This window comes from Nymphaea colorata, chromosome 1, assembly GCF_008831285.2.
Source record: "Nymphaea colorata isolate Beijing-Zhang1983 chromosome 1, ASM883128v2, whole genome shotgun sequence".
Classification (NCBI taxonomy): Eukaryota; Viridiplantae; Streptophyta; class Magnoliopsida; order Nymphaeales; family Nymphaeaceae; genus Nymphaea; species Nymphaea colorata.
The window spans coordinates 24,570,229-24,595,311 of NC_045138.2; the positions used below are offsets into that span (position 1 = coordinate 24,570,229).

The 25,083-nt window shown below is 39.7% G+C and overlaps 3 protein-coding genes and 1 long non-coding RNA gene across 4 annotated transcripts; 2 read left to right on the forward strand and 2 right to left on the reverse strand.

The window, feature by feature from the left end:
* The first annotated feature begins 5,644 nt into the window (after positions 1-5,644).
* Positions 5,645-9,135, forward strand: LOC116246352 (uncharacterized). Its single transcript, XM_031618198.2, has 7 exons — positions 5,645-6,321; positions 7,563-7,703; positions 7,822-7,935; positions 8,035-8,208; positions 8,525-8,640; positions 8,735-8,816; positions 8,892-9,135. The coding sequence occupies exons 1-7, from the start codon at positions 5,797-5,799 to the stop codon at positions 8,895-8,897; spliced, it is 1,158 nt and encodes a 385-aa protein (XP_031474058.1). The 5' UTR covers positions 5,645-5,796; the 3' UTR covers positions 8,898-9,135.
* Positions 9,136-10,247: 1,112 nt separating this feature from the next.
* Positions 10,248-12,653, forward strand: LOC126409726 (uncharacterized). Its single transcript, XR_007572346.1, has 2 exons — positions 10,248-10,736; positions 12,402-12,653. It is a non-coding gene; the product is annotated as an uncharacterized LOC126409726 (long non-coding RNA).
* A 769-nt stretch (positions 12,654-13,422) lies between these two features.
* On the reverse strand, positions 13,423-13,764 carry LOC116267252 (putative cell wall protein). The gene has a single exon (XM_031648917.1). It carries the CDS (start codon positions 13,762-13,764, stop codon positions 13,423-13,425), a length of 342 nt encoding a protein of 113 aa, XP_031504777.1.
* Positions 13,765-18,989: 5,225 nt separating this feature from the next.
* On the reverse strand, positions 18,990-20,917 carry LOC116245713 (NAC transcription factor 56-like). The gene is made up of 3 exons (XM_031617224.2): positions 20,542-20,917; positions 20,174-20,475; positions 18,990-20,052 (listed from the first exon to the last, which is right to left on the reverse strand). Exons 1-3 carry the CDS (start codon positions 20,807-20,809, stop codon positions 19,462-19,464), a joined length of 1,161 nt encoding a protein of 386 aa, XP_031473084.1. The 5' UTR covers positions 20,810-20,917; the 3' UTR covers positions 18,990-19,461.
* Positions 20,918-25,083: the final 4,166 nt, after the last annotated feature.

Here is a 25,083-nt window from a genome sequence, read left to right on the forward strand (position 1 = left end):
CTGCGATCACCCTTCAGAGAGAAAGAAGAGATAGAAAGAGAAATGCTGATGACAAGACGAAAACGTGGTCCGATACCATGGGCTCCAGCTGTTCTAGCGAGTCTGGAGCACTGAAACGCGTTCTGTCAACAGTCCGGTTGCTTTGCAGTCTGGTGGGGTCATCATCATTAGATGGGAGGGAGTGTGAGCTTCGAGGTGGTGTGGTGGGATTTTAAAATTATGGTCTTTAACCAGAATCTAATTTGATAAAATCTTTTGGTAAGTAGATGCAAGAATTACAACCCAACTTGTAATCGTCACTTTTCTAATTCATGAATTTCAGGTCAGACTTTTCTCCCACCTCTCCTCCTGACTTAAGAGGTTCATCAAAGGAATAGTAACAAAAATTTTAGATTCGGGACCAACTTTTAAGTTTGCAGTTTGCTATGAACACCATGTTAACAGATGCTCGCATGTTAAATTCTGGGTACGCTTTCATGGCCGTGTCATCTCAGGTGACCAATCCTGTGAGGCCAACATGCAAGCTAAATAGAAAAGCATGAACACCTGTGCTTTTCGGCTCGCAACTCTATGAATGGGAAAATGATTTATAATGTATCTATATGCATTATTGTGAAACATTATTTGTTTAATTTTCTACCACGTAGCATTGTTTCAGTTAGAAATGTTATGTAATATTTTCTTTGATGACAGAAAATATTCCAAAGCTCATACAACTTAAAGCGGCCTGTTTACTAACGTTAAAATCACATGATCTTATGCGAGTATTAACCCTACCTCATGTCTTACAAAGATGACGCCACGACAAACTGCAAGTTGTAAGTCGTAAGTTGTAAAGGCAACATCCTTCGCAACTCTCCTCTTACCTCCAGCTTTCGGCTTCGGGCTTCTAGACGTAAATATCGGCAATCTTAATTTCATATGTTTAATTTGGACAAGATATTAAGCAATTTTAGACTTCCATTTTTTTTTATATATATTAAAACTTAAAAGTCACGAGGTAAGCTAAGTGCAGGCGAGATCCATGACAGAGGCTTTACATGCATGTTGATAATTGTCAACGAACCTGAAAAAGGATGATATCCATTATAATAAACAATATTAACGAAATTAAGTTTAATGATATATAGCTTTAGGAGAATAGCAGTTCCATATTGCTAACCACATCGATCGTGACATAAATTTATGGAGGCCTTTCTATTATTCCAACTAATAAATAGCCTCCTTTTTATTGGAAAATTGAATGTGTTGGTTGGTTGAAAGAAAAACACAAAGAAGAAAAAAAACAAGATGTGAACTAATATTAAATGAAATGATGAAAATGTATACTTATGCTCACTTTTTTTTTTCTCAATAATTCATCATAATAAACCAAATGGCCATAATGAGTGAGCCACCAGAATCACCATTCACTCACTCCCCTTTTATTATTCAAACTAATAATTAGTGTTAATTTTGTCAGCTATATATGATCAACTGAATGGAAGAGAGGTGTGATGGAGATGCGGTCAACACTAAAAATAGTTTTCTTTTCCTTTTCAAGTTATGTTTTTTCTTTTTTGAAATGGTTACATATTGCTCTTTTTTTGAGGTATTTTTTTCAGAGAAGAGCAAAAGTGCCTTTAAAACAAAGAAATTATTTTGAAATAGACCACGAAATTAACACTGCAAAACGGCCGACCTCCTCATTCAACATCGCGTATAAAAGAGAGGAATGTTGCTAGCAGATGCTATTTCTATGAACAAAGGAGGACGAACCAGAAGATCATCTATTGAGAATTGGGTGGTGCACAGTGTGTCACAAGAATTTGAAACCAGAACACTTATTTGCTTAATATTCGAAGCGCCTGACTACTGCCTTTCCGTATTGGTTCTTCGAACTAATGGAAGACCATAACAAAACTACAAATTTTTTCAGAATAATAATACTCCCAGCTGCGGCTGTCATGGAAAGATATATGTGATGTTTTATTGTTTCCTGTAGAGGAGCATATAATGTCACTCAAGCGTACATCCATTCGTATATAACTTATAGACACGAATATTGTTTGCGCTGGATTCTTGCCTCGTCAGATTGGACAAAGATAAATTTTTACGCTGTGTACGCATTAATTGGTGAAGATCAGGAGTGAAGAAGATCAGTATTGCAATCAGAAGCCCAATATTGTGGTTGAGTGCTCCAAGGGTCAAGGTATACCCAGTAGCTGCAATCACCATGGTGGAAAAAACTTGCAAATTTTTTTTTATTGGTTCTATTATTGGTTGATGTGGTCTCCTTGAATTATGTGCGGCACAGAAAAATCTTAGTAATTTATGGGAACTCTCCCTCCACTTTCAATGCAATTGAAGAACGTCTGTTGTCCTGACCGCATTGTGACATTAACGGTGGTAAAAAACAGTAGAATGCTCAAAAGAGTAAAGGTAAACTAATTTGATTTGAAAATGTCTAACATTGTTTCCGCTGAGGGACTTCCGATATGTACATCACCGATAATGCTCGTGAAAGTTCTATATTATATATGTGGAACATAGAATGAGACAACTAATGCACAAAAGAAACATAAACTAAATAAATTAAGCTCCTCTTGATAACCTTGTAAGGGCAGAGAAGATGAAGGAAAGAACAAGCCTTGTATGAAATGGGTGTTGAAGTGCTGAATGACAAAAAACTGAACATACCCTCGATAAGAAAAGCAAGAACACCCTTTTTCATGGTGAGAGGCCAAACGCACATGGGCCTTGAATAGGACAAAACATGGAAGGGACATTTGTAGTTAATTATGATCTTCAAGGAGGTGCAAAATTCAATAGTCTGGATAGCTCCTTTAAAAAGCAGGAAAAAAAAACGGAGAGAATTATGTTCTACTGATTCAGGCTTGGGTCCGAACGAACATGATCTGTTGGGTTTAATTGAAAAGATCACGAGCTCGCGTTCAAATTCAAACTCAAACATGACTAACGATGGAAAAGTACCAGCATTTACTATTGGCAAGGGAAAATGTTAATGCAGTACACTCTCCAGCTGCTGTACCCATTACCAATGCACCAGCAAAAATAACATTATTCATTGAATGTCCTGCAATTCGCAATGGACGTGAAACACGTGAGGGAAATCTTGAAAAAAATATTAAGTTTCACTGAGCATGTGGCGTGAGTGAAACGTTAAAAGTTTCAAGCTGAAAGCTTTAGAGCAAGTCCCAATCCTGTCATTTTGTTGCAGAAGCTTTCTGATACATAGTGTTATCTAATTTGGTGGTGTCAGCTCACTCCGATAACCTTTCTCATAGTTTAGAATCCCAAAAATGTGTTTGTGTAGTTTGCAGAATACTTTTACTGACAAAAACCTTTTTCTGAGCAGTTACACTGGGCCTCATAGTTAGAAGCATGATCCATTGTATCCTGTACTGTAACGTAAAAAGAACTCGAAAGATACTTAAAGAACCTTTTCTTAGAGTCGATCTTGTGGTATTGGCAATTGACAGAAGAGATTGACATGTCTCTTCTGTCTAACATCCTCATGTTTCGGTCTGTTTGGATCAGACATGTGGCCAAGATAAGTTGATGTTGGCAAATTGGAACATGTACTTGGCTTTGGGGAGATACTTCGAAGAGGCTAAAGCTCCTCTTCTCTTGTCCCTCTTCCTAGAGTTCATGCTTACTCCTTTAAAACTTTAAAACTCGAGAGTAGTGTATGAGTAGTGTATGTTACTGTTTATAATATAGATGAATAGCCGTCAGCTAGAATGGAGCTGATGACTGCCCTTTCACCAATCCACTAGGGGAGGCATACTTTGGCTTTGGTATGAAGTAGTTTGGCCTGACCTTGGCTAATGCCTGTCTTGTCTGCTGTGGAGCGGAAGAGTGGGAGGTCCACCTGTTTCTTAGGCGCAGATGAGCTAAGAAAGTGTGGGAACAGGTTCAATCTCAGTTTGATGTCAAAGTGAAAGGGTTGGACTCGGTTGCGGACGCGTGGAGCTGGCGTATCGGGGCTATAGATCTAAATCCAAGTGCATTTTTCCGGTTTCCCCTGTGGTCATACGGGGATATGACGCTGGAGGAATTGGAGTTTTCATGAAGGAACTGCTTTGTGGAGATGGTTGGTTCATGGTTGTATTCTTCTTTTCAGAAACAAAACAAGCAGAGGTCGGAGGAGGAGAAAAGAATTTGATTAGACGTCGAGCCTGAATGGGCCTCAAAGTCGAGGTTAGACGTAGTTCTTGCTCATCGCTCAGTCATCTAAAGATTTCATTTAACACAAAATCCGGATTTAATAAATTAGGAGCAACTAGGTTTCGGATTTCGTCTGTATTGGATCTAGATCTAGATCTAGATCTAGATCCGATCCTGCTGACATGAACGGGTTTGATAAAAAAAAAAAAAAAGAAAGAAATCTTAAGTGCCGAAGGTAGACGTCAAAGCCGTCACTTCGAAGGAATATGAGGATTCGATGAAGGCAAGTCTCGTCGGCCAATCCAAGGCGCCTTCGTGGGTCCCAGTTTTAGAATCTTCCGGCAGTCTTTGATGGGGCCCTCACCTTCCCTTCCCCACATTGGCGTTTAAGGCTCTCCTTGCATCTTTTTTCTTCTCCACAAAATTTTGTAGTTATTGGAAGATATTTTCGTTACGAGTTTTTTTTTTTTTCGTTTTTGGGTGGACGAGAGGTGCCTACGATCGCACTCAATTCCGCAAACAAGTTTATTTTTTTGTTGAACATAATTTTTTTTTTCCAGTCTTAATTTATGAATGTCTGCGAATCATATGCACAAAAAAACATTTTATATGTAAAAAGAGTCATATTTTCCATCGCCTTAGGATTCGAAGTTTCTGGGCACGGGTTGCAGGTAGTTTTGCTCAAAACAGCATTTACAATGGAGTGCGTTCAGTAATGGACTGCGTACGCTGAAATTTGAAGTTCTTTTATTATTTATTTATTTTTTCACGTATGCAAACTCATTAAGATGCAAATTATTTGGTCAGAGTGCTCACATCAGTTTTCATGAATGCCTGAAAATCTAGGACCACACATACACACGCACGAGAGGCCACATGTAGTGAGCATTTGGATCTTGTTTGTCAAATGAACAGCTAGCTTCACGATTTTAATCTTAAATTTGTGGGCTATAGGTAGTGGTGGAGCTACAAATTTTGGATGAAAAAGCATTGATCCAAAACTTTTGTTCTTGGAGGGGCACCAATTTATATAAATAAGAAACCAAATTTTTGAAAGCAGCAACATATGAATAAGGTATTTTTGTGGAGCTCGTGTGGGCAAGGAGGCTGCGCCACTGGTTGTAAGCCATTGATTTGTTCTAGTTGTGGAAAATCTGGCTCTTTTGTTCACAATAAGACAACCGGAGAGCGCGAATTTACAAGTTGAAACCTGTGGATCACAAGTGCATAGTCAAAATAAGAGAAAAAGGAAGCGAGAAATTGTGGTGCGTATAGATTTGAATGTGTGTTTGGAACATGGACGCATGCGTATATACTCAGGGGTAGAGGCATATATGGAGAGTGTGCGTGTCCCAACCTTGAGTTTTTTATTTGTCCCGCACAAAACAATCCCAGATTCCCAGAACCGCCTGGGACCCTCCTTTCCTGTTTGCTTGATCTCTTGACCACAAAAAAAGGAAAAAGAGGTCACCAATTCGAACACCCCAAATCCTCGACGTCTACATATCTTCACCAGACGCCTTCATGGCCCCCTGAATCACCCTTTATCCTCTGGTTTTTTCGGCCAAAACCCCCTACTTCTATCTCCTCCTCCACCTCTCAAACGCCCCAGCAATAAAAAAAAAAATGGCCTCACTGAGCAGCATCTCTCCACAGAGGTTCTCACAGATCACAAAACCCATCGTGGGCAGATCCCAAACCAATTCGAGATCCAGCTCGAGTGCCTTGACCACCATCAGAGGGCCCTCCGGCTCTTCCCTCTCGCATCAGAAGGCCAAGAAAAGTCCTTTAAGGCCGGTGTTTGGTTCGGAGAAGAGGAATTGGGCGGTGAGGTCTGTCGTTGAAGAGATAGATGTGATTCCTATTCGGAACGGTGAGCCCATTAATTTGAAGGAGGAAGGTGGTGAGAGCTCCAATTTGGTGCCCGTTGGGGGCTTCGCTACCGATGGTGGTCGTCTCTCTTTTGAGAGTGGGATGGGAATTGGGGACACCATGGTGGAGGGGTTCCCTGGTTCCTCGCCTTCTTCATCCAACCAGGGTGGGGATGGAGACAACAAGATGGTGGATAGGGCCATCAACGCGGCGATAGTTCTTGCTGCCGGCACGTTCGCCATCACTAAGTTGCTCACTATCGATCACGACTATTGGCAGGTGAGTGATTTCGTGTTGGTCTTATTTTGTTGTTTGGCTGCTTGTTTTCGAGAGTTTTCGTGATGTTTGTAGCTTCTAATTTTGAAGAAAAGTGGTTCGGAAGTTTTATTTGGAGACTTGGACTAATGACTATCGTCTTAGATTGTCATCTAAGACATGATAGGGGTTCTATTTGGTTCTTGCATTATTCTGGATTGTTTTCGTTTATGAGAAAATGGTTTTGTATTTGGGGAGCTTAAAAATTAACTTGCTGTTGGATGTATTTCTAGAATTACTACTATTACTAAATAGCCAGGGAATTTAGTTCGTGGCATCCTGCTTTTTCTCAGGAAATTAATTGGTTCTAACTTCTAAGTGGTTTATTGTACGGTCCCTTTGTCGGTTTTAGTGAGAAATATTTTCTTTGCATATTTGCGTGACAATTCCTATTATAATTGTTCTGTCGTACCGGAAGAATAATTATCTGTTGCATGGTGTGGGTTTCACAGTGCTGTTGTTCCATAATGGGCTTCAACCTTTTCCTTTGTTGTTCTAGGTACTTCCTTTGAGTTTGTGAGCTTTTCATCGTTCACTACGAAAAATGTTCATGTGAACATTATGTGCAGAAAAGATTTGAAATAATCCAGAAAACTAATGTCATCACGGGTGAAGATGTTTCTCTTAGTCTATTAGACATAATTTGATTATTAAGATGAAATGTTTTAACATGAGCACTTCTACATGTGTAGGTCGGTACAATTTGAGCAAGCTGCCCGTGGAATTCTTCACCTAGATGCTGAAAAAAAAAAATTCATATGTTTGTTGCGTGTGTTGCAATTGGCAGAATTCTAAGGTGACTGACGTTATATAAGAAGAAACCAGGAAACAGGAGTCATGTAGTTACGCATGTACTTGGACAAGGCTTGATAATGACGATAAACTTCTTGATGTTTTGTGTTTATGTCTAATATGAGTTACAATAATCATAAGATTATGGAAACATGTTTATTTCTCACCCTCTTATTTTTTGAAAGTTTTGTAGCTTCAGATGAAAAATGAGTATTATTCGTGGGGCTAATGATGTGTGTCATGACATCTGTTTGTTGTGTATTATTTCCCATGTGAAATTTATCTTGGATTTTGAAGCCTTTGGTTCACTTCAGAGAGTTACAGTTCTGTTAAAAGATGTGTTTCTGTATCAGTATGACCTGCTTCTAGTTCTTGTTTGGTCTCTTGATTGTTGTTTCTCTGCAAAATTGCAGGGTTGGACCCTTTATGAAATTGTAAGATATGCTCCCCAGCATAACTGGACAGCATACGAAGAGGCTTTGAAGACAAATCCAGTCCTAGCAAAGATGATGATCAGTGGAATAGTTTACTCAATTGGCGATTGGATTGCTCAGGCAAGATTAGTGCTAGATAAATTATAACTGATGTACTATATTCTTTCACTGTATGTGGAAATAGACATGATTTAGTTGATTCCTAGTTTCTCTTTCTTATATTTTTCTGAAATTGCAGTGTTACGAGGGAAAGCCAATCTTTGAGTTTGACCGTGCTCGAATGTTCAGATCTGGCCTTGTTGGATTTTCATTGCATGGCTCTCTCTCTCATTATTACTACCACTTCTGTGAGGTACTCGGATCTTCAATATGCCCATAAAATGGCAGTTACCGGAGTGGCTTGTTATTAGCTAGAGGTTTAATTACTGAAGCAGCATAATATTTTCTGCAGGCTCTGTTTCCATTTCACGACTGGTGGGTGGTTCCTGTAAAAGTAGCATTTGACCAAACTGCATGGTCAGCTTTTTGGAATAGTATTTACTTTGTTGTACTTGGGTTCTTGCGCCTTGAGTCTCCAGGAAACATATTCTCCGAATTGAAGGCAACATTTTGGCCGATGTTAACAGTAAGTTTATGGCAATCTGCCTTGATATTGTTTGGAATCTTGAAACTTTTATACAACATGATATTCTATTCAGTGCTAAGGAGGTCCAGTGTCTGAAGTTCTGCTGAAATTTACCTTCCTCTCTTAATCTGAAAATGTAGACTTAAAGTGAAAAAGAAGAGTTTGGAAAATTTAAGCAAAGATAGAATTATTTCTGGTCAATTATTCACAATTTTAGATGACCTGTTGTTCTCCGTCTGCATTTTATGGTCCACTTTGTATTTTCTATGTTTTGATACAATTTTTTTTCCTCACCTTGTCAATTATACATGTGCAGGCAGGGTGGAAACTTTGGCCGTTTGCACACTTGATTACGTACGGAGTCATACCTGTTGAGCAGAGGCTTTTGTGGGTGGATACAGTGGAGTTGATATGGGTGACCATATTATCCACGTAAGTTATTTGCTTCATCCTCACGCCTCTGGGTATAGTGTTACTTTGGGCTAACCAGCTAACTATCAATCTTTTTCTTTGAACTTGTATGCAGTTATTCAAATGAGAAATCGGAAGCTAGAAATGCAGAGGCATCATCAGATCCAAATGACGAAAATTCATCCACCGTTTCAGTGGTACGAGGAGTGCTTCTTAATTTTCTAACCAGAATATTTGGTTATTGTTTCTGATGTTTTTCATCTTCCCCCCAGGAATGAGCTAGGAACCAGCTGAATGAGAGGAAAAATTACTTGTTTCCTGTGGAACTGCTGCAGGCTGTGGTGGTCTTATGTACATCTCTTTTCCAGCATCACAAAGTGATGCATCTCTGCCGCCAGCAATGTGTATATTCTGTAACAGTAGCTTTTGTCCACAAGTATATGCAGTAGCATATTGTTACTGATCTGAGCAACTGTAATTTATAGTCAGTGATTATTTAATTAGCACACTTGCATACTTGTAGAGCTATCCTCTTTGGCAGGCAAAGTTTTTTTTATGAAAGTTCAGCAAAAGTAAGCTTCCACTTGATTACTGTCATCAAAAGTTGAGGTCATATGAGAGAATTTAAAATGTGACCCCTGTTTTTAAGTTCTTAAATATGTGAGCGCAGTTTTGATTTGGTAAGAGTAAAACTTATAATTGTAACCAAGGTGGGAGTCTTGCTGATGTTCATCCGGAGTTCATCTCTCATGTAAGGTGTCCTTTCAACACAAACTGCTGCAAATTAGATTCTTTGAACAAATTGTTGACTCAAAAAATTCAGATGAATATGAAACAATTGGTACGATGGTTGCAGTTTGTATTTAGGCATTGGTGTCAATGGTGGAACTCTACGGGCTGTTGTTGGCTGGACGGGGTCGGATCCAAATTTGGTCGCACACCAATGGTCCATTCAAGAGCTGAATCAAGATCCTAAATGTCCAAGATAATGCCGTGCCTCCTCAAACAAAAGACAAAGCAAAGGAATTTTAGAGTAGAATTCTTCTATTTGAGGGTTCGATTAGAAAAGTTGGCTGATAAATTTGATCACAAACATATTCCTGATTGAAACCATCGATCAAATCCAAAAACTTATTTCAAAATGTTTACATCAGTATGCAATCCAAAGACACTGGTTGGTCTTCATTTCATTAGCCATAAAAAGATAATCATCTTTGGATTGGAACCAACAGTCTAGCCAAAACCAAACTTTCCTCAATCTCAAGAAATATGTCAAAAGCGACAAGATTCAGATCCAACGCAGGGCCGTGTCTATAACCAAATTAGTGGGGTTTCTAGAATCGGATCAACGGTCTCATTCGGTTCTCGACAACAATGTTACATCTGGAGGTCGAGTCTTAACCTTATCCTCATGCAGATCTAAATTTCAAGTGCGGGTCAACGTTGATTTCCAAGTCGGTTGATCATTCAGTTGTAAATCTCTTTTCATTTGAATCCAAATTTGATTAGAAATGAATCTCGTTAAGTCGGGTTAGATCAGATCTAATAATGCCCAGTCTTAAACGGAATCCGACCCGTTTACATGCCATTGCTCCGCTGGCGCTCACGGGCTGCCGCTGCCAGCGCAACCCAACTGTGAATGTGCTGGACTTCCATTGGAGCCCGAAGACCCTTCGTCATCGTGGCATCCACCAAGTAACGCGGCTTAATTTCAGCGCGCAACACAACGGGGCACACTTGATCGCCTGTCGTATATCCGTTTTGTGTTTGTAGGGTACCAGGTATCTTTCTCTCGCGCGCTTTCTCGTTCTCCCTTTCCGCCGCTCTATCTCTCTCTCTCTGCAAGCACAAAGAGAGAGAGAAAGCGAGCGGCTGATCAATCTCTCTGAGAGGCACCAATGGAGAAGATGGCGAATGTGGGGGGCGGAAGAAGCAGGAACCACGGGTCGACCACCTTCTTCGTGACGCTTGACTACCTCTTCATTATTGTCTTCATCTGCTTCCTCCTTTTTTTCCTCTCCAAGATGGTTGGGGTCGGATTCTGATTCCGCCTCCCCTATCCTTACAACAATCGAGAATCTCTTCTTCATTCTCGCTGAATCACCTAACAGATCCATGTAAGGATCCAATGCTCTCTCTCTTTCTCTCGGTGGCTGACGTGCTTGTTAAATTTACAATGTAGATTTTTAGGATATGTATTTATTCATGTTAAGATCCTGAAATCCTAGTTTGATACGTTACGGTAGCCGTAGGCGGTGTTTATTCTACTTTTTCTTGTTCACGCTCTTTTGTGTGGATTTAGCTACATTGGTTTTTATTATGGTTAATTTTAATTTCTGAGTGGGGAATCTTCTGCGGTAGTCGCAGTATGGCGTTTACTCGTTTTTGTATTTTCTGTCACGCCACAGTAAATATACGGTTGGTTAACTACCGTAAGGATTTCCCTTGTATCTCCAGCCGTTATATCATGAAGAGATGAAATCTCCGTTTTCTATTTCAGAGATAGAGGACCCATTTAGTCACACGGCATGAGGCTTTTTCTTTTCTTTTCTTTTTTTTTTTATTAGCATCTCCTGCCGTTATTCTCGTGGAAGAGATTTATCAGTTCTTCAGGTTGCGTCTAAAGGAATTGGGCTGTTAGTTTGCCGCCATAGGTTTTCTCTGCATCTTGTGGGTTGCTCTCATGAAAACGGAGATCGAGCAGAATTTGAGTCAATGCATATGTGCCTATTTTTTTTTCTGATAGAAGTGCCCGTATGTATTTATTGTTATGCTGGGCACTTTGATTTCATCTTCCACCTAATAGTGTGATTTGAATTTTTTGATGAATGAATTGGTACCCTTTTCATGATTGGAGAGGTGTATAATAATTCATTTGTTTCTCCCCCATTTTAACACGAGGGCATGTCTTCCATGTGAACTTCGTAAGTCGTAATAGGTCCAAAATCCACAGCAAGTCAGCGAAGAAATGAATTTGGCCATGTTTTTCTTTGTTTTGGCTATTGTCAATTGTTTCAATAGTAGTGCCAAGTTATCCTTGGCTACTGTTGTGGTTGGTATTCTGCATCACATTTTGTGATTTTCGTCATACTGAGGCACAACAAGGAAGTGTTGTTATGATGTCATTTTTTCCTTTGTCTCGGTTCTTGCATCTGGCAACTGCCATCCCAGTTACAGGATGATATTATATGAATGGTGCACAGATCGCATGTTGAAGTTTTAGTTTTTTAGAAGTCTACGTGCAAGATGAATGCTTGTGGACAAGATCCAGATGCTTGAAAGAGGATTCTCTTTGTAGTGTCTCTAGACAATTTACTGTTTTTATGTGTCTATTACACAAAGATGCGTATTGAATTGGGGCAACTTTAATCTCCTGGTAACATGTTGCAAGTACAGTTCCTAATTATCAGTTTTCAAGATGCACCTTTGCTGAGACTGTTTTGCGGGCTACTTTGAATTACAGTGTACAAAGTATTTATAAAAGACAAAACTGATATAGGGAATTATGGAAAGCAAGGTTTATAAAGTTAACAGTTACTATGAACATGTGAAAAATGCATAAAGCCATAAAACAACAACACCACTTTGAAAATGTCACGAGTTCCAAATTAATGGTTTGGAAATATCCTTTCCATGGTAAGGTTAGGTTTTTCTGAACAGATGTCCGAAAGAATCTTGATATATCCTTGATATCATCTGCTTCGATTTTTCTGCAGTTTTTTTATTTAAATATGTTTATCATTATTTGTATCACTTTCACTTACACAATATACTTCTTGCAGCACGCTGACCCTTTCAAGTAATTGTCAGTCATCCTGCCAACTCCATCATTTCCATCATGAGTTTATTTATTCGTTCTTCTAGGACCTGTGAAACGATGGGTTAAGAAGATGGGATTTGTCTACATGATATTTAAACTTCTGTTGTACTTGTATGGGATATTGTCTTACAGATATATCATGTCATTTTGAAGGTTCAACTTGGATTTTGATCTTATATCGGTAAAAATGTTCTAGTTGAATATTCTTCTTGCATTTGCTTGTTGGATTTTGTTCGATGAGTCTGCAACCTAGTCCTGGATGAGATCCATATACCAACCCTCAGATCCTGGGGTTCGTGTTTTTATACAAGGACTCTCATGAATTCATTTTCCTCATTGTCTTCCAAGTATCTGATCATGAAATTCAATTTGCTTTTACTTGCACATCAGTAGCTTATATCATTTAAATAAGGGATAGCTAACTTTTTGTAATCCTTGATCCTATTATATAATAATACAAAATAAGGCAACTCAGGATTATGTTAAATGCTTCCAAATCATAATTTTGCAATTTGGTAATCCATGAGATCACATACATGAAATCCCCTTCTACATTTTGCGAGAGGGCACATGATAAATAGATGGAAACTTCAGTCAGTTTGAACTGGAATAGGACATGTTTTCTTGGATCTTGTATTTGGTCTTATGGCTGCTTTAGTTTCTTCTTATTTCTTGAGTTTCTGGTGTCTATGTTTCTTTGATTTTTTTTCATTGTGCACTGTTTTTTATAATTATTCTGAAGCGGACTAAAAATGTTTTCTCATCTTAAGCACATAATGGAAAGCGATGCCAAGCGCTTGGTCAACTAGGCTGATAGCTGAAACATTTAACTGGAAACCAAAACACAGAGCACTTACTCAACTAAGCCAATTACTAGTGCAACACATTAACGATGGCTCTTGGGGTGACAACACGACAGAGGCATTATTCCTACTCCACTTAGTACGATTACCTGCCTGCTTCTGGAATGATTAGTTTGCCGATCAAGGCCCATTGTTGCCTCCAGGAACTCCACCTCCAACAGCAGGAACTTCAAAGCCTGGATTAGGAACAAAAGTGTCATCATTTCCTGGAATATATCTAGGAGTCGGACGGCTGTCACCAACATCTCCAGGCCTTCCTGTGCCATGAGGGGTTGGCTTCACTGCTCTACCAATTCCAGGAATTAGGAAGCTCCTATCATCCACACAATCTGGTTCTTCCATTTTCAGGTTCTGTGCTTCTCTTTTTGGAACTTCAGGGATGGCAGTTACAGTTGTCCTTTGTGCAGTTAGAGCGAAGGAGACGAGGAAGAGGGCATGCACAGAGAAACATTTGATAGCCATTCCTAGCAGTTAATATGGAAGAGATATTTGATTGTTTGGTCGCAGAGATCTCTGGGAGATTAGACATTATATATAGCTAGAATGTATCTAGAAACCCGGCGAATTAAGAGGTGGTGCAGTTGAGAGGACAGAGGAAGAGAAAGCTTATTGGCTTGGAGTAGAAGAGTATTGATAGTTCTCTTGAATGAGCACAAAGGTTTTGTTGGTTCAGCAGTTCCTTTTACTGGCTGGATGCTTATAAGCCATAAGCTGTGGCAAGCAAAAATAGTAACATATCCTAAAATTGTTTACTTGCATCAATGAGTTGCAATGAAAGATCTTCCATGTTTATCATTTCCAACTCTTAAAGCGGCTGCTTAATGCTTTATGTACTGTGCGTGTGTAAAAGTTTACATTGACAGGCTCTTTGAGCAGTTGCAGAAGATTAAAAGAAAATCTACAGTAGCTGTTTCCCAGTTAAATAATAATTCTTCTGCATCAATTATTTTGTCCTTGGCCAGTGTAAATATAAGATTCACTTGTCTGGCAGAAGGAGAAAGTTTCTCTTTCTTTTCCTTTTCTTCTTTTAGATATAGCAGCTTTCCTGCCCCAAACTTGGAGCACTATAATTGGAAACTCATTAAGATGGTTGGTGGAATTTGGTAGTTTCAGTCTCTGAACTCTTGTGCGAAAGACCTGTGGTTAAGTTGCTTTATCATATTTTGAGCTGCTGGTTCTTGCAGGAAGAAAGAAAAGATTCAAGAAGTACATTTACAGGGAACACGATAGTATTTAGGCGGTGGCCATTAATTTTCAGGTGGATAACTAAACCAGCTTTGTGCGTGTTGTGAGCTTAGCGTCAGTATAGGAAGACCCGTTCGGGCTGATATTTTGAACGATCACACAGACAATGTTCTGCATTGACCAATGTGCTTAAAATATATCATGGATCCCAGCGTCCAGAAAGAATTTATTGTGCATTGCTGTGATCATCAACTTGGATGAAATTGGACAGTGAATGTGGGAAAAATATCCTTGCAAGGCGCAAGACCCAAAAACGCCACAACTCGTTTCCCAGATACTGGCTGGACTTATAGGTGCTGCTGGTCTTATTGGTGCCACTGGTGTTGTCCCGTATGGAAATTGAAAAGCGATGAATGCTAATCTTACGGTGATCCTCTGTCTCTTATCTTGTAGCTATCCTCTTTTGTCTCTGTCTTCCCAGTTGGTTGACAAGGCTTACCATGGCTTGGCAAGGCATGCCTAGTTCGCGTTAGTATGGTATTCATTGGGATGTTTAACTTGTTGGAATAGCGATATAAATCGATTGAGTTGAGCATGGAAGCTCGCTTTTTTATCAGACTATGAGTCGATCATTTGCCAAGGCAGATTCAATCCTACTCTGCGTTGTATTGAACTTGATAAGAAGAGACAACAAGCCCCCGTATTGGACGAAATGGGTGAAGTGGGAGAAAAAATCTCTTCTTAAATAACAATCAAACAGAGGCAGAGATGGAAATTTTCAGCCAAGGAGCATGCATTCAAAGGAATCTTAGATACAATAGAATGATTAAGAGGCGTTAGGCAAATAATTAAGGGGCAGACAGTATATTAATAAACCCGTTGTTGGAGACCAGCAACGTAAAAATAAATAAAATTTGTGGAGCTGTGCGGGCAACTGCCCACACATGGCCGTTTCTTTCTGAGTTGTGCCAGTTGGCTCACGTGAAGAGAAAGCTGGTTTTGATTTCCGAATCTGATGGGTCTATATCCACTTTAAAATTGAAACAAAAATAGGAAACTGTTCCCCACCTTTATCTTTCGGCCCACATGAATAAGGTTTTTCTTCCCACGGAAAATTGCTTTCATGTGAAATTCACCCTCCCCCATGCACCACTCGATTGTGGGGTTGGATGGGTGAGGTAACAATTGGCATTAAATTGAATCAGTAGGCAAACATAAAGGCACTACGTGGTATATATTTTCTTCTTCTGAAACGTTTTTATTTAAATTATTTTTCATTTTTTGTTTTAAAATATTTGTAATTATATTTACTATCGATTCATAACCTATTCAGTGAGTTGCAAAGGTCGGGAGAAAATGTATCGCAAAGTATATCCAACTTTAGCATTATTATAAAGCATGTGAAAACATAGATTTCAAATTCGTGGTATGTCACAAATTTGCAAGTTAAGTTCACGACTCATATAAGCAGAGGAACCGAGGGCCTGTGAGCGCTGTTCGGCACCTTTCCAAGGTTCATGGCGCCCGATAAAAAATGGTCTAAGGTGCACTAGACTCTACCTTGCATCTCACATGCAGACCATGGACACTATATGTTCCGGTCTGGCTAAAGAGTATGAAAAAGAGAAATCCTTAAAGCGGGTAGACTGGCCAACCGGCGGTTTGGTTACTAAGGAAATGATTGCCGGAGGTTGCCTATAAAAACCAAGTTAACTAGAAGTCACGATATTGAACATGAACTAAACAACTCACTGTCGGCACGCACGGATCCAAGATTGTTTTTGTCCTGGGCTCTTAAAGCGACCAGACGATCATTATGTGGTGTGCATTCGATATCACCAACTTTCTGTGATATTGCATACCAGCCCTAATTTCTTCAGAAGTTGGGACCTAATAAAGTTTATTCACCATAATTCATCATGCTACTGAAGAGTGCACGGATCTGGAGCTACGCAACTGCACAGATTTTGAGTGTATATTCAAGTTGCTTTCCTAAATTTTAGCCGCCTAGGACATATATATCTATATGTCACCTACGTGAATACAAACTTCAAAACTTGTGTTTGAATCAGTTTAATTATTTTTCATTTTGGTTGTGTAGCTGGAATTTTATAACGTATGAAAGAAAGTTTCGAAGCTTTCAAAAATAAAATATAAACTTAGGAGCTGAAGGAGGAGAAAGAAAAAAAGGAGAAAACTAAGAGACAGGATTAATAAATCAGACTGCCATGTTTGGACGAAAATAAGGCTAAGGGTTTTACACGGCCAATTCAAGCCAATATGGCCTATAGTAATAACATTAAGTTGCACCAATTTCAACCGTTGAATAGATAATATAATTATATGCCAAGTAAAAACATAGTTAAGGCCTGTCACCTCATGGCATCAGGCAGCCGTTATTGGATATATATTATATATATATATATATATATATATATATATATATATATATATATGTATGTATGTATTCCTGTTGGCGTTCCAGTCAAATGGGTCGGGACATAAGCTGATGGTTTTGAACATGGGAAATTTAGTTATAAGGCAATCGGATTTGGTGCAACTGAAAAAGACAAATCCTCAGGGAGGTCATATACGAAGTGTTTATGTCTCTGCGCGAGATCCACTTTCTTCTAAGGGAACACTCTTTGACAGCCTTATTTTGAGCCATACCATAGATAGTATGTATGAGAAGAGTAATGAAGAATATGAGTTCAAGGTTTAAATTCTTATTATATCTTGGAAAAGTTAGATTCATCAGCAGTTTCCGTCATAGAAAACAAGCAGCTGCAATAACTTGTTCACGGGGCCAGATTGAGTGGCGGAAAATTTTCCTTCACCGTTGCGGACAAAGAGTGCACAGATTCACTATGAACATGCTTTTCTTCGTCATGTTGGAGACATGGGTTAGGCATGTGTTTCTAGAAGACAGATGATGATGTTGAAGATGATGATGATGATATTAGGATATGGAATTGGAGAAGTGGGTAGAGGCCAAAGTTGATGTGATCAGGTCAGTCTTCCAAATGTAACATGATAGCGACCATGAGATTATCTCACTACGTCATAATCAAATTCAGCCCAACTCAGCATTATCTTATTAAAAAGGCAAATAGAATATACTCATGTGGGTCATCTTCGTTGATAAAGTTATGAAACCAACTCCATACTATAAGCATCGGTGGCACCATCACCACATGGTCATCCGAATTAAGAAGAGCATAAAAAGGAAGGGGAAGAGAAAGAAATGCACCAACCATGTAAACCAGACGAGTTGAGATGAAATAACAGATGATATAAGGGATGACAGAAGGCATCGGCAAGGGCAACGGAACATTGGCATCTTCACCTAATGAATATGACCAGGACAGGGATGTCAAAAGGGTCGTGTAGAAGCATCTCGATCAAATTGGGGATGAGGATGACCGTGCTTTTCATGGTCTTTTGGCAGCTACTCCTGATTTAGGCGTTGGTTATTTTAAAGTCCTGGAAAGCTGTGTTGTGGTCTATCATCTCCAAGGAAAGCATATATTAAAAGTCCTTTATTTTTTTTCAATAATTAAGGGTTTGATTCCTTTTGATGGAGAAGTTGGCCCCATGGTCAAGAACGACATAGAAAAAGTGGGAGTCGCTCCTTATCGTCGAAGTCCTGTATTGGCGTTATGTTGCAATTATATTAGCTTAAAAAATGCAAATTTTGCTCTTATATGTCACTACTTTTTAGAGTTTTTTTAAATATATTTCTTGAACTATAGTCGTGCCGCTAGAATTTAAGCTGTCCGATTGTAGATCCGCTGTATCCTCTATCTTTTACAGTCTCAAGTGTTTCTTCTCTGTCTTTAATGGCTGTGTAAGTGTAACCAAAATGGTCCTCTGCTTCCATAACGTCTGCGCGAGTACTCAGTTTCACTTCGAAGGAATATTTTTTTTTTCCATCTTTCATTGTCCTTGCCAAGGTCAATATAGATGTGATACTTAAAGAAGGAGAAAGGAGGATGCGTCATATTCTGTATTAAACAGTGATGTAGCTAATAATGAATTCTTTTCTTTTCAATTTAATTAAACGCGGAAACCACTGCCCGAATCCACAAACAATCTAACTAATCAAGACAAGACGATTGTAACGGAAGATAATGGAAGATCACAAATTCCAGAATGGCCTGAGATGCCTCTCTACAAGCACATGGCCATAAGATCACGAGAAATATGACAGATCTTGCATGTTTTGCCAAAAGGAGAAGTGGGCAAGCCCAACGATTAAAAGCAAACTGAAACTCATCTCAATTTAATTTCACCAAAAGGTTCAGTCCTACGGATAAAAAGACAAGCTTCCCTTATTAATCTTTCTGTGCTTACCACGATGAGCTTGTCGTTGTCGTCATTCTATAGAACGAAGAAAAAGATATTGCAGAGGATAACAGTAAAAACAACAACGAAAACGAAAGGGAGAAATGATCAAGCGACAAAGACTATATGCCTACTACAAAATATAGAGAAGGAAAAGATAAACAATCCATTAGTTTCTATTTTCATAAACTATTCATGCAAGAAAACTTTGGTAATATCAGATCGGAGAAGTGTGTTTACCAAATGACAAGCGGTAATAAATTGGCAATTGTATAGTAATCTAAACAAATTTAACAGGCAACATCTCTTCTTCTTTCTCCCGTTGTATAGTATTTTCTTTCTTTCCCCCACCTCCTCTTTTTTTTTCTGCTGCTTTCTATTGGTTTCCTGGATCTCGACTCATACTCTGACACCAGAATCTCTGCAATCTAGTCAGACTAAATTTACAAGCATAAATTCTTAGTATATCTATACCTCCTTCAATCTTCTGGACACGTGTCAAGCTATTTTTGGTTGTAGCTGGTTTCGTTTTTTGGCACACTTTCGCCTTCTTATGCACCTGGCTTGAGGAATCCCAAACAGATTGAGCAATTTCTACCATAAGCCAAGATATTCCCGAAACTTAAGTGATCAGGAATTCCAATTCATCCCGGGAAGATGGTACTGTTGCCTGAAAACACCATCGCCGAGAGACCCCACAAGGCCGTGGTGGTGCTGCAAAGGAGCAGCTGCGACGTTGGGTAGCTGGCTAAGCAACGCAGCAATCGAGTTTCCCCCTCCGTTGCTGCTTGAATTGGTGTCGTAGATCTTTTTTGTGGGGGGCAGCCCTTCGTTCCAATATGGGGAGGGAAGCGTCCTCTTCGATGGTAGGCTAAACATCGACCCGATGGTAACTCCAGCGGCTTCAGCCGGTACCATCGAAATCTCCGTCTTGTCAACACCGTTCTGCGGCATGCTGGACGACGGAGCCAATTGCGACAAAGAGCTGTTTGCGTTCGTGCCATCATCAGACAAGAATCCATCAAAGAAATTGTCTTCACCTTCGAGCAGTGCTGCAAAACCGGCAGTAGCCTTCTGAGATTGGAGCTTAATGGAGTTATGGCCGTCCATGTTAGGCAAGGACGTCAACACATCGTCCAGCGAGTCGTCTCTATCACGAACGATGAGCCTTTGAGGCTGATTGTTCTTCTTATATATTCGGCACAGAACCCAATCATCAAGCTAAAATTCAAAAAATTTAAGAACCATCGTCAAAGATTATAATCTAAATATCTAGACAGAACTTTTTATTTGTTTCAGTCAACCAGGGGGAGAGGAGGGGGTATGAGTGATGAGCGTTTACCCTCAAAGAAGCCTTCTTGTTCCCTACATCCGAATTGGGCTTCGAGTGCCCGCTGTCAACAAGCCTGTACTCATGCATAATCCAGTTGGTCTTCACTCCCTTCGGCGGCCGGCCGCCATAGAACACGAGAGCCTTCTTCACGCCGACCTTCTGCATCCCGCCGGACGTCAGTATCGGCTTGTCGGTGCCGGTGGCCTTCCAGTACCCGGACGTTGCCGCCCTGTTCGGCCGCGCCCCGTTGGGGTACTTTCGGTCCCTGGGGCTGAAGAAGTACCACTCGTTTTCTCCAAACATGGCCTTCCCTGCACCATCGATCATCAGCACCCCAATTCAACAGAGAGATAAACATAGAGGGAAGCTGAACGTACCAGGGAGCTCCCAAGGGTCAAACTTGTAGAGGTCGACCTCCGCGATGATGGAAACAGGGAGAGGAGCAGAGGAGGCCTTCCTCTTGAGGTAGTGGACGACGAGCTCCTCATCCGTCGGGTGAAACCGGAAGCCGGGAGGAAGCTGCGGCTGCTGGGGCGGCACCGGCTGCTGCTGCTGCTGCTGCTGCTGCGGCGCCTCCTTGGAGGATGAAGGAGGAGGATGACGCTGATGATGAGGAGGCCCCGAGGAAGAGTCCGTGCTTTCCATGATAGCTCTTCTCCCACAACCTCATGCAGCAGAAGAGAAGAGAGAGAAAAAACTGTGTGCGCGAGAGAGAGGCGGTGTGGAGATTGGAGGGGGGAAGGAGAGCCGGGGTAGGGGAAACGTCTCCGTCTTATAGATGGGATTAATTGATTAAGCGTTTGGTTCAAATGGCCTAATCAGCCGGCAATTAGTGTCAGCCACAGCCACCTGTCAAAGTTCTGTTCGTCAATCTGCTGACACGTGTCGACTTCGGAAGGATGGGGAGGGCGACTAGCGGAACGGCCGTAGCCGCTTTTGATGTCATGCTTTCCTTATGCCACAGCCAACCACGGTTTCAATTTAATTATATATATATACATATGTTTATTGCATATAATACTAATACTTTTATTTATTATAGAGGTCGATCATGTGGCCACGATAACGTGAGGAATGAATAAAATTAGGTACAGAAAGCTGTTCAAATTGGGAAGGCTTTGAAGCATGATTCATGGTGGAACAGCGGGGATCTGTTTTTTTTTTTTTCTTGGCATGAGAACAAAGTTCAAAGTGATTATTCTTTAAAATATTACAATTGAAAAGTTGAAGAACAAAGCTTGGATTAAGGTTATGGGTACAAGGTGATTGTAATATTTTTTTTAAAATTATTTAATCACGGTCGATCGAAAAACTGATTATACAACAAGTACGTGATACAAACATTATTGAACTTGTTCGGTATGGCGGCTTATGAGGAGCAACTTCTTCCCAAGGCGAGAAATAAATTAAGCTAGCAAGCAATTAATGAACTTTAATTCTTTACATATCAGAAAATGCTGATACTGAGGAAATTTGTCGCCAGCGAAAATATGAGAAGAATGAGCATTATTGGTTTTCCTGGATTAGCAACTTTTTTTTTTTTTTTTCAGTTTAGATTTATCCCAATGGTGGAGACATGAATTTTTTGATACAGAGGCTGAACTATAGTTTCAAAATTTTAACAATATAATTTTTTTTATCTAAATTAAACTATTTTTTTTTAAATTTTACATGTAAAATTTTAAATTTTTAAAAATCTGAGAGGGGCTGGATGTTGCTAAGTAGATAAAAAATTAAAATTTGTTGCTGAAAGAAGTAAAAAATATCCTTAAAAGTACCACGAACCATTGTTGCACCATAAATCATCATGGATGCTCATCTAACTATTATTTTTTAACAATATATTTCTGATTTTCAGCCATTCGGCATATGATATCAATAATCTTCATTCTTAACCCATATAAATACACACAAGTGAAATTTGAGTGTAGCTAGTCTGCAGCTGGTCTTCCATGTGTATACTTTAACTTACTAATGCTGGGTTTCATACAGCTTACGCAAACTTGCACCTCAATTAGCAGTCTCGCGTACAACAAGAGGAAATGCAAAAACGGCTTGGGACTTACACCCTTTTTCTTAAAGTTTTCTTCATTTTGTTCAAATGGCAAGCTCGAGCATGCTTCCAGCTTTAATATTTGCTTGACTCATTTCTAAAGCTGTGCTGCTTTAGAAAAAAAAAAAGAAAAGGAATTAATGAGAAAAAGATGGATTCGTTGCAGCCGAACTGACCACTCTTCTTGGACAGGGCAGAAAGCAGATACGGGCAAGGTAGGGCCGAGGAAGGGCCAACAGGGAAGCAAGTGGAGGCCAGCCCAACCCACTTGTTCCCGTCCATGACCCGCTCCCTTCCCCGTAATCCTTGACCATTATCACAAGAGCCATCAAAGTCTAATTACTCATTTAGGCCCACACAACCTGCCAGTTATTGTAATATATATATATATATATATATATATATATATATATATATATATATATATATATATAGAGAGAGAGAGAGAGAGAGAGAGAGAGAGAGATTGCTTTGCTATTTGGAAATACGAAGTTTCAGGGAAATTGTGGTGACAAGATGGAGCAAGTTTCAAAGCTTTTGGACCAAGCCATGGAAATCTAGATTGGATTATCCAGATTAGTCTGAAACCCAATTCATCATTCTTCTTATCTTCAGCTATAGAATCCAACCATTTGTATGCTGAATCGAGATCCAAAATCCATCGGCCACATCAGAACCGACATTTGAACCTGGAATTTGATGAAGCACGGCTTATTTGATTTGTGCATTCCCAAGGCCAACCATATTAGGAATTTTACCCTTTTTGCCTTTTAATTGACAAATTTAGGGTTAGGGAGAGGTAATTTGCACTTACTAGAACCACCAAAGACATAGAACAACCTTCACTTACTTCACCTTAATTAAAGGTCTTAATGTGTCCACACATTAGCCAGGTCGATCAAGCCCTTGCCCTGGTTGGCACCAACTACTAAGTTTTCCAAAATATGTATGGACTCATACATATGAAGAGTACTATAGATTGATTGATCAACTTGTTCAATTGTTGATATATATATATATATATATGTGTGTGTGTGTGTGCAAATGAGACATTGCTATGATATGGGACAGACAATATGGCAATGAAATGTATGTGCACAATCATTTGATGTATCATGCAGCTTTTTTCTTCAATTAAATGTCCACTTGTGAATGAACCATACCTTTATGGCCCTCTTTGTGATGACCTCACCTGCTCACCACAAATATTTGATTCAAATGGTATGAGATACAATAGAGACTACAATTGTTAAAATTTTAAAATTGCATGCAGAAGTACTTCTTTTAAAAAAGGTGAATGTCTATTTGTACTTTCCACTCAAGAAATATAAATTTATTCGCGATGCTTTGTGAACCATTAATCAAGTTAATCGAACAACTCGTAAATCATTTCACGTACTCCTCCTATTTGTTGAATTTACAAAGCCATCAAAATCACCTGTAACAATCCGGTGAAAGTCTTTACCACATCTGCATCTGAAATGAATGTACATTTCTTATAAACTGACATAGCCCGGAACAGACTTGGATGATGCGTGTTTGCGCTGGCTTTTCAGCTTGAACTCATTTACATTGTCAGGTGGATCTAACGTCTTGGCCTTCAGTTGGTCAGATTTGAGGGAATCTTCCATATGTTTATACTTATCATGGTAAATGTTGATCATGCATCCGATCAACCTCACATCTCACCCAGTCAAAACCTGCTTCTAGCATGTTACCTAGTTATAACAACAAAGTCTCTCGACCCGAGTGCAGTTTCTTTGAATAAAAAACCGAAAACGGAAAAGTTGCCGGTGCCCGGACCTCCTTAAATTGGTCTTATAGTTGTGGCCGGGTCCCTGCGGGCCGGAACCAGGTCATACCCAACTGTCCCGGTGGCCCCTAAGTGGAGCTGGGCCCAGACCCACATGGGTGCCCACACCTACTAAAAGAGTAGCATGTTTTGGATTTGGGTCTAGATCACCTTGGACCAGTCTAGCACTTTCAACTGTACACCTTGTGGTCTGAAATCCTTGAAACCAAAACTGATATATATCAGTGGTCTTCTTCTATAAAAAGAATACGAAAAAAAGAGAACATATATAGTCATTTTGAAATAGGAAAACTCAAATTTAGCATGGATCTACATTTTTATAATATTTTCTACATTTTCAAAATTAGAAGTCCAAGTTTAAGCGTTCGGTCACTAGGAAGAGCGGTGTTCGGTCACTTTGGAAGACAAATTAAAGCCACTCCATAATGAAGGGGAACACAGGACGGAGGGTGGAATCCACAAACTGGAATTTTGTGGGAACAAGTCCCATCCAGACGTCCACAGCCTGCTCACCACTAAAATCAAATTGTTTGAAAGCAACAAGCCAGATCAAATCAGTCGGCCAAAAAGTTGGTGATCATGGCGTCCCAATGCAATTGGCTTCATAACACTCTCTCTTTTTCTTGTTCTCTCAAAGATAAAGATAAATCTTCGCAGGGTTTTCGTTTTCTCCTTCATCCTTGACGCCATAGACCTGCTGATCTAAGAACCTAGCCTTTACTTTGTCATCTTCTGCTCGTCTCCGAATGACATATTTTGAAGTTTATTAACTTTTTGAGTTTCATTTCGGATTTGTAATATTTTGATACTGAATCCGATTACTTTGATCGGATGGTGATCTTAAATCTTCTGGATCTTAAAATGTCTGATTATCCAAGCCAGTGTTGATGTGCTAGAACAAGATTTGTAGTCCATCATTTCATGAATCTTGGATCTCCAGGTGCAACTCGGATCCGTGGATCTGGGATCCAAGAGTACCAAAGATTCCCTCATGTATGGTGCACATCAAGATGTAGCTACCAACTTTCCTTTTTGAGCAGCTGCATTAACTTT